Source organism: Rhodamnia argentea, chromosome 8 (genome assembly GCF_020921035.1).
Source record: "Rhodamnia argentea isolate NSW1041297 chromosome 8, ASM2092103v1, whole genome shotgun sequence".
NCBI classification, from domain to species: domain Eukaryota; kingdom Viridiplantae; phylum Streptophyta; class Magnoliopsida; order Myrtales; family Myrtaceae; genus Rhodamnia; species Rhodamnia argentea.
The window spans coordinates 2,216,600-2,225,031 of NC_063157.1; the positions used below are offsets into that span (position 1 = coordinate 2,216,600).

An 8,432-nucleotide genomic window follows, 5' to 3' on the forward strand; every position below is an offset into this window, starting at 1 on the left:
GGAAGATAATTGTCTTCTACTGAAACATGATTAGTTTATCCAATGCCACTTTTTAGCTCAAACGGCGTCGTTTTAGGGAGGCCTGACTTTGACCCCGTGAGGGGGGTGACAGACATTAGTAAAATCACGAGATCTAACCGACCACAAACGCACGCGCTTTTGGTCGCACGTGCATGTCACCGGCGAAGCCTAGGATGGGCCGCTGGCGATCATAAATTCGTAATGCATCCACGCTCTTTGGTGCGCGCGGTAGTAGTGGCTCGTACAGAGCAACATCAGAAAGCGGACAGAAGAGTCGGAGCCGTACGATTCTATGTTGGGAGAAAATAGAGAATCTCTGTAAGAAGAAATCATAATACTTTTTGACCCAAAAAAAAAAAAAATCATATTACTTGCCGAATTTTAAAAAAAATGGGAATTATTCTTGGGTTCATAATCAATTAAAATATCACCTCCAAACTCAAAACCATGTCGTTTTAGCTGGCAAGCCCGCCAAAGTGTTGCGCCAATCGCATGGCCACGGCAAGTAATATAATTTACCCAAGATTTGCTGTGTATTTGTTTATAGAGGGAAGAAACGAGTTTTGCGGAAAACTAACAATTGAATAAAAAATTCTATTTGGCACGCTCTCCTCTTGAAGCAAAATATTACATCATGTAACTTAGTTTTTGGTTCTTACCTCCATCCATCTAAATGATGGGCCGTAGGTCGAGAGTTTCAGCGAGTCTTTGAAGAGAGATTGAAATGTGAAGGCGTGATAGCAAAGATAGTAAATTAGAAGATCGAATTTGTTGTCGCCTGCATTCTCGTCCATTGAAAATTGAAACGGACAAAAGAAACTTCACTTCTTTTCAAAAAAAAAAATGGGAATGAGGAAATATTTTCAATAGATTTGTGGATTTTTTTTTTCAATAGATTTTTGGTTTTGTGTAGCTTCCAAAATACTAGGACACATCAAATTGTAGATGTTTACTGGCATCTGAGGTAAAATAAAGCTTAGAACTTTTTTTTTTTAATATTCTTAAAAATACAATTTTTTTGTTTTGTTTTGTTTTGTTTTGTCCAGAAAATGAATAACTACTTTTGACTTGCAAGATGTTTCCTGTTCCGGCATGCAAATAGTACACATTCATTTAAACCTCTTACAGCCATTATGGCCTTCTGAACCACCTGCTGCCGCTTCCGTTCTTGGTGATGCAAAATCGATCCAGGCTTTTGAATTTTCTCTAATTTATTGGAGGAAAGAAAATTTAATTTTTGTTGGATGAAGCTCCAAGGCAGTCGGTGTGAGCCAGAGCATCGAGGGTGGGGCCCAAAGTCCTCATGGTTGGGACCCGCCTACCCTTTCAAACCCTCCATGCTTCTGTGTTTATAAGCAGCAACGAGCTCCATTTCAGCAGCAAGCAACACAAACTGATCCACACTCAGTGGTCTCTGCAAGCTCTGTGTAGTGTGAGCCTCATTCCTTTTCCCTCTTTCATGCCCATTCTCACATTTTAAACCTTTTTTTTTCGTTCTGCCTTCTGGACAATAAAACAAAAGAGAGAGCGGCTCTAGCAACAAGAAATCCAGAAGCACCTCATTTTCATGTCCTCGCCCATCACTGCTTGTGCTTCCTCCTCTGATCAAGAACAGAATAAAGTGGGCGCAAGCAAGAATAAGAAGAAAGGCACTTTTTTGAGACAAGGGCCTTCTTCCTTTTTCATCCATTGGACCATGGCGTTGAGGGCGGTGAATGTAATGTGGAATGTGGCTGTGGTGGTACTGGCTTTATGGGTTTTCTGTGGTTCTGTGAGGGCCTCTGTGTCTTATGATGCTAAGGCCATTAAGATCAATGGGCAGAGAAGGATCCTCATTTCTGGGTCCATTCACTACCCCAGAAGCACTCCTGAGGTAGCTTCTTTTTTCCCCTTATTTTTGGTTAAATGTATCTCCATTATCTGCTGATTGATCTTCCCCCCTACCTTTCACTATCATGTTGTAAATGGGCTTCTCTACATTGAGCTTTTTGTCAGTATAGTATCTTTTCTCTTATCTTAGCAAAAGCACCTTTAATTTGAAAAAATAGGTTCTTTTTTGCTGGTCAGCTTTAAGCTTTTGTCTCTGGTAAATTTATGGCCTTCAACTTTACTTGGTTGCAGATGTGGCCAGATCTCATTCAGAAGGCAAAAGAAGGAGGTTTGGATGTCATTCAGACTTATGTTTTCTGGAATGGCCATGAGCCTTCGCCTGGCAAAGTAACAGAACTAGTCAATTATTTTTCTTTTCATATCTGGGTTGGTTACAAAAGGAAAAAAAGGTCTAATTTTGATTAAATTTGCTTTATTAGTACAACTTTGAGGGAAATTATGATCTCGTGAAATTTGTCAAGCTCGCGCAACAAGCAGGCCTCTTCGTTCATCTCAGAGTTGGACCTTATGTCTGTGCTGAGTGGAATTTCGGGTAATGTACATGATTTATCCTAGTCCTAGAAATAGAAGAGAATTTCTATTTTTCATGTGAGGATTTTGTGAAGTCTTTTTTAAACTTGTTTCTGCTTCCAGTGGGTTCCCTGTTTGGCTGAAATACGTCCGTGGTATTAACTTCAGAACAGATAATGGACCATTCAAGGTTAGCCCTTTTTTTATCATCTTCCTTTTTCTTGCTCTTAAACATGAATTTGTTATATTAACTGATTTTTTTTTCCCATCTTGAAGTATCACATGCAAAAGTTCACAACAAAGATTGTCAACATGATGAAAGCAGAACGGCTGTTTGAGTCGCAGGGCGGACCAATAATCTTGTCCCAGGTTCATAATTCACTGTTCCAGCGACATTGCTTTGTTAATCATTGGATGAAACAATTCACTGAGATATCTTTTTTGGGCAACCGTCTGAGTGTTATTGTCTGTGATTCAGATCGAGAATGAATATGAACCCATGGAGTACGAAACTGGTGCATCAGGTCGAGCTTACATCAAATGGGCAGCCAAAATGGCAGTGGGTCTAGGCACTGGTGTCCCGTGGGTCATGTGCAAGCAAGATGATGCCCCTGATCCTATTGTGAGCACCCTCTTGAAGTTCTTGGTTCTAGAAGCATTAATGTTTCTGATCTTATTGTCGAGATAGATGTTTCTCCTGACCCAATCCTTCATCCTTTGGTGGGGTTGCAACAACACAGAATGTTGTCTCCAGACAAGTCATGGCTAGTTTGTATCATTAGTTCACATTGCACCCGGCTCACTCTTGCACTTTCTAAAATCAGATTTTTGCACTACAGTCTTAACTTCCTTTATCCTAGTATCTTCTCATAATGTTAGCGGGACCCATGTCGCTGTTAAGTATTAGTAATAGTTCAAACTTCAGTTTCGGTAATGTCAGCTGCAAGTAAATATTTATTTTATCTGTTTAGAAACATAAAAGAAATCATCTCGCTAATATGCAATTGGCTCAAAGCACAATCTAACTCGTGCTTTCTAGAGATGGTCAATTGGAGGATGGATTTCTGTTGTTTAAGTTACTGTTGTGTCTGTTTGGGTAATGCTTGCATCTTATTGTTTGCGATAGATCAATACTTGCAATGGCTTCTACTGTGACTATTTCTCTCCCAACAAGGCTTATAAGCCCAAGATGTGGACAGAAGCATGGACAGGCTGGTAAATTCTTACATCCTTTCTTGAAGTTCAATGCTGTGCAAGTCTTACCAGTCATGGTGTTCTCCTTTTGTGATTCCTCTGTTTTCCTTTGATGCAGGTACACTGAGTTTGGAGGTCCAGTTCCTAACCGTCCAGTTGAAGATCTGGCCTTCTCGGTTGCAAGATTTATACAGAAGGGTGGAGCGTTCATCAACTACTATATGGTAATATGACAGCTTCCTCAAATTCATAAATGGAGTTAGTTTTTATCAAACTGAACTGAGGCTCTCTTTGCAATATCAGTACCATGGAGGAACAAATTTTGGCCGAACAGCTGGTGGTCCTTTCATTACTACTAGCTATGACTATGATGCTCCCCTTGATGAATACGGTACGTGGTTTCTGTGATATGAGTGTTTATCAACCACTAAATATTAGGTTCATTCTTGTTATTTTTAGAAGGAAGCTTCCTGCCTCAAGTTCACTTCTTTTCAAATGGAGTTTAAATGGATGGCCTATTCGAAGTGGCACATCATTGAGTAATAAGTAGTGTTGTTGGGTGTTAAGACTGACAAAGACTAGATGGCGACTCTTTGATGGAATTGTGGTGATAACCTTGTAGACATACTAGGTTCATATTGTCACTCGATTACTGACACTTCATATGTGAAAGCTCTGTTCCGGAAATTGATTGTCACCTCCTTTGGTCTTTTGCTCTCGAACTTCTGTAATATTTTACCCTACTTTGTTGCATTAACATTGCTTTCCTCTGCATAAAATGTTGTCCTTACTTGGAATAAACCTCTGTCTTATCTTTACCAAAAAAAAAAAAAACCTGTCTTATTGTATAGACCATTGTACAAGTCCACCCTGAATAATAACGTTCAGTTTAAAGATAGAAATGAATAAAATTACCTTTGGCAATTAACCTATCAATCCGTCTGGACCGTGCCATCTTCATGTCATTTATTTTGCTAAAGTTTTACAAATGATAGAACAAGATTGATAACGTCAGTGGATTTGTAAGTTTATGTGAATGAGAGGATCTCTTCTCTCTTCTCTTTTCAGGATTATTGAGGCAACCCAAATGGGGCCATCTAAAAGATTTGCACAGAGCAATAAAGCTTTGTGAACCAGCTTTGGTATCTGGCAATCCTACTGTGACAAAACTTGGGAATTATGAAGAGGTTAGCTTCAGCTTTGACCATTATTCTATTTCCGATTGGATTGAATTTGAGCTGGTGAGTTCATGATCCCCTCTACTTAAATGCAGGCTCATGTATTCAGATCAAAGTCCGGGTCATGTGCTGCATTCCTTACAAATTACCATTCAAATGCTTTTGCAAAAGTTTCTTGGGGGAATATGCATTATAACCTTCCTCCGTGGTCGATCAGCGTATTACCTGACTGCAAGAACACTGTATATAACACCGCTAGGGTGAGTTACAGAACCTCTTTAATATATTATCGACTCTGTAGATGTCATTGTGATTATCATATCATATTTACATCCTCAAGACATGGTAAGCCATGACCAGGAAAGGTTAAAAGGACAGAACGAAAGTAAGGCATGTGGACAATGTATCAATATTCTAAATTAATTGCTTTGATCCAATATTTTATATTTTTCTCACATCATTGTGTAATTAGCATGTGGTGGAGTTGCACTTTATCTTATGTTTTTGTCTTCAGTTATAGTCACTGGTATGAGAACCAGAATTCTCATAAAAATAAAATCTTGCGAGGGCAAAACTGAATACATGTTGAAATTGCTGCGCAGGTTGGTGCTCAGAGTGCAAGGATGAAGATGACTCCTGTTCCTATTCATGGAGGATTCTCTTGGCAGGCGTACAATGAAGAGCCCGCTGGATATGAAGACAATTCATTTACAATGGCCGGTTTGTTAGAGCAGATAAATACTACAAGAGATGTCTCTGATTATCTGTGGTACATTACAGAGTAAGTGAGGAATAACCAACACTACATAACCTGCTAGCGGAGGAGCAACAAATTGTGCTCATTGAAGTTCACTTCACATCGAAGTAATGCTCTATCCTAAAGATTTCCATCTGTTTTTCGTCTCTTTCCAGTGTAAACATCAATTCCAAGGAAGGGTTCTTAAGAAGCGGTAAATATCCGACTCTCACCGTCCAATCAGCTGGTCATGCCTTGCATGTTTTTGTCAACGGCCAACCCTCAGGTGTGGAGCACTTCTTATCTTTACTGTATTTCTGCCCTATCTTAGTTGTATCACTCTTGTGCCCTGTTCAGTAGCATTCGGTGGAAAGGAAATCTAAAAGAGCTCCTCATGAACAGCCATGCAATTTCAACGTGAAAAGTTCCAAACTTTAACAGTAGCACACTTCGAGCAGAGCAGGATTATCATCCTTGTTTTGTAATGTCAACTAAATTGGGAAAAGAAGGTCCGAGTAAGAGGTTGAATGCAAAAATAATAGCTAAAATCAGACAACATATTACCCTTTATCAGTGCATCCAGTCTTTTCCTTATATGTGCGCATAGGTAGTGTAGTCAGATGATAGTTTCTGTCTTATAACTTTAGACATCATTTTCACACAGGAACTGCATACGGAAGTCTGGAATTTCCGAAACTTTCTTTCAACCAAGGTGTCAAGCTGAGAGCCGGTGCTAATAGAATTGCGTTGTTAAGTATTGCCGTTGGGCTACCGGTGGGCATTCTTCCTGCCTTTCTTGCGTCAATATCAACCTCAATATGTTTTTAGCTTGTGGACTTAATTTATTACACTCGCCTTTTTTTTCACTTTCACCAGAATGTTGGTCCGCATTTTGAGAGATGGAATGCAGGTGTCCTTGGTCCTGTAACATTGTACGGTCTCGACGAAGGGAAGAGAGACTTGTCATGGCAGAAATGGTCTTATAAGGTTTGTCTTTGACATCCCACCATGTCTTCTTTTGTCATTTTGAAATGCTCAATATTTCTAAAGGAGCCGTTTTTTCTGGTATAGATTGGTCTTAAAGGAGAAGCCTTGAGACTTCATTCGCTCACTGGGAGTTCCTCGGTTGAGTGGGCTGAGGGATCTTTAGTGGCAAGGAAGCAGCCACTGACATGGTACAAAGTAAGTGTCTTGACATAAAGCCAGTGCAAAACCATCGATACTTTTTGTATCAGAGCAGTGAATTTTGCAGAAGCTTTGACCGTTCTTCATTCTTGTAAAAAAGCTAAAAAAAAAAATTTTGGTCTGGATAAAAAAGTTATAAACTTAAACGTCAATTAACATCCTCATTACAACCAAAACAAAAAAAAGAATTAACATCATCGTATAATGTTCCAGACTACTTTCAGCGCTCCCGCTGGTAGTGCTCCACTGGCTCTGGATATGAATAGCATGGGCAAAGGTCAAATTTGGATTAATGGACAGAGCATCGGACGGTACTGGCCTGCGTATAAAGCAGCCGGTGCATGTGGCGGTTGTAACTACGCTGGAACATACGGCGAGAAGAAATGTCTAAGCAATTGTGGTGAAGCTTCACAGAGATGGTGAGAGGAGTGCTATAACTCATTTCAATCTCTTTCTATAAGCAGCCTCCACAGAAAATTTTCAACTGACTCGTGACTGAAAATTTCAGGTATCACGTTCCTCGTTCGTGGCTGAATCCGACAGGGAACTTGTTAGTTATTTTTGAAGAATGGGGTGGGAACCCGAATGGGATTTCCTTGGTTAGGAGAGACATTGACAGCGTGTGCGCTATTATTTATGAATGGCAGCCTACTCTCATGAACTATCAAATGCAAGCATCTGGTAAAGTCAACAAGCCGCTGAGGCCTAAAGCCCATTTATCGTGCTCACTGGGACAGAAAATCTCATCGATCAAGTTTGCCAGCTTCGGAACACCAGAAGGCATTTGTGGAAGCTTCCGCGAGGGAAGTTGCCATGCCTTCCATTCGTATGACGTATTCCAAAAGGTATGCTACAATTGCACATTCTTGAGTTCCTTCTTTCCCGGTTTTGCTACATTTTCATACATACTTTTGGGCTTTATTGACCATGAGTACTGCCTCTTTCTCAGACTTGTGTCGGACAAAACTCTTGCACAGTTCCTGTCACTCCTGAGATATTCGGCGGAGATCCGTGCCCTAGTGTCATGAAGAAACTGTCTGTCGAGGCAATTTGCTCCTGATTGCCTACAAAGAAGTCTGAATCCTATGGAACGAAGGTTCCACATTTTGGGAAATTAAGTTTGAGGTGTCCATAATCCCTAGAACGATCTGTCTCGGCTTTTCCAAGATGAAGTTGTGCAAATACATGACAACACAATCAGCGAAAACCCCTGCCTAGATTCCTGGAGATGATTGCTATAAGCTTTATCCCTATGTACATATCCAGCTTCTCTTAGCTTTGTTTCCCTGCAAGTTATAGAGAAGTGAGAGAGAGCACATCGAGACCACAATCAATTGAGTCCATGTGCTTTCTGGTTTCTTTTTTCAGAAGATGGAAGCCTCTGGCTTCCAACTTTTCTTTTTTATGTACTTGCCATTGGATTCGACTTCCTGGAAGCAAAATTTGTAACAAATGCTTCGAATGGTCAATCATGTGATGCACATTACATAGTCCGAGATTGTGTTGCGGGTTCATTTCTGGGGGCTTACCTTAATGAATTCATTCTCAAGTTGGGTGTTTGAATCATTTGAGTGATGGCTCGTCCGTTTATTTTTACCTGGCTCCTACTTGCCATGTCTGTTCATGTATATAAGCCAGTAAACCGGCAACTACTGGCGTGAGGCCATTAGTTTCGATGGCTCGGGAAGTTCTCATTTAAGAAAAAGGGAAACAGATAA

General features: G+C 40.3%; 1 protein-coding gene across 2 annotated transcripts; it reads left to right on the top strand.

Moving 5' to 3' along the window:
* Nucleotides 1-1,273: 1,273 nt before the first annotated feature.
* LOC115737911 (beta-galactosidase 1-like) lies at nucleotides 1,274-8,210 on the top strand. Of its 2 annotated transcripts, none has more exons than XM_030670322.2 (19): nucleotides 1,274-1,894; nucleotides 2,143-2,238; nucleotides 2,331-2,443; nucleotides 2,545-2,611; nucleotides 2,698-2,790; nucleotides 2,900-3,043; nucleotides 3,548-3,636; nucleotides 3,734-3,839; nucleotides 3,919-4,006; nucleotides 4,684-4,802; nucleotides 4,889-5,053; nucleotides 5,396-5,574; nucleotides 5,706-5,815; nucleotides 6,194-6,303; nucleotides 6,406-6,516; nucleotides 6,601-6,711; nucleotides 6,928-7,133; nucleotides 7,223-7,559; nucleotides 7,664-8,210. In XM_030670322.2, exons 1-19 carry the CDS (start codon nucleotides 1,589-1,591, stop codon nucleotides 7,772-7,774), a joined length of 2,661 nt encoding a protein of 886 aa, XP_030526182.1. In that variant the 5' UTR covers nucleotides 1,274-1,588; the 3' UTR covers nucleotides 7,775-8,210. The 2 variants fall into 2 exon arrangements, with proteins under 2 accessions (XP_030526182.1, XP_048139461.1); XM_048283504.1 differs by lacking the exon at nucleotides 1,274-1,894 and adding an exon at nucleotides 1,971-2,015.
* Nucleotides 8,211-8,432: the final 222 nt, after the last annotated feature.

Excerpts from the sequence above, each read along its gene's own strand:
- LOC115737911 (XM_030670322.2), top strand. The coding sequence starts at position 1,589 with ATGTCCTCGCCCATCACTGCTTGTGCTTCCTCCTCTGATCAAGAACAG. Across the intron at positions 4,007-4,683 it reads TGCTCCCCTTGATGAATACG|GATTATTGAGGCAACCCAAA; the intron begins GTACGTGGTTTC and ends TTCTCTTTTCAG. Across the intron at positions 5,575-5,705 it reads TATCTGTGGTACATTACAGA|TGTAAACATCAATTCCAAGG; the intron begins GTAAGTGAGGAA and ends GTCTCTTTCCAG.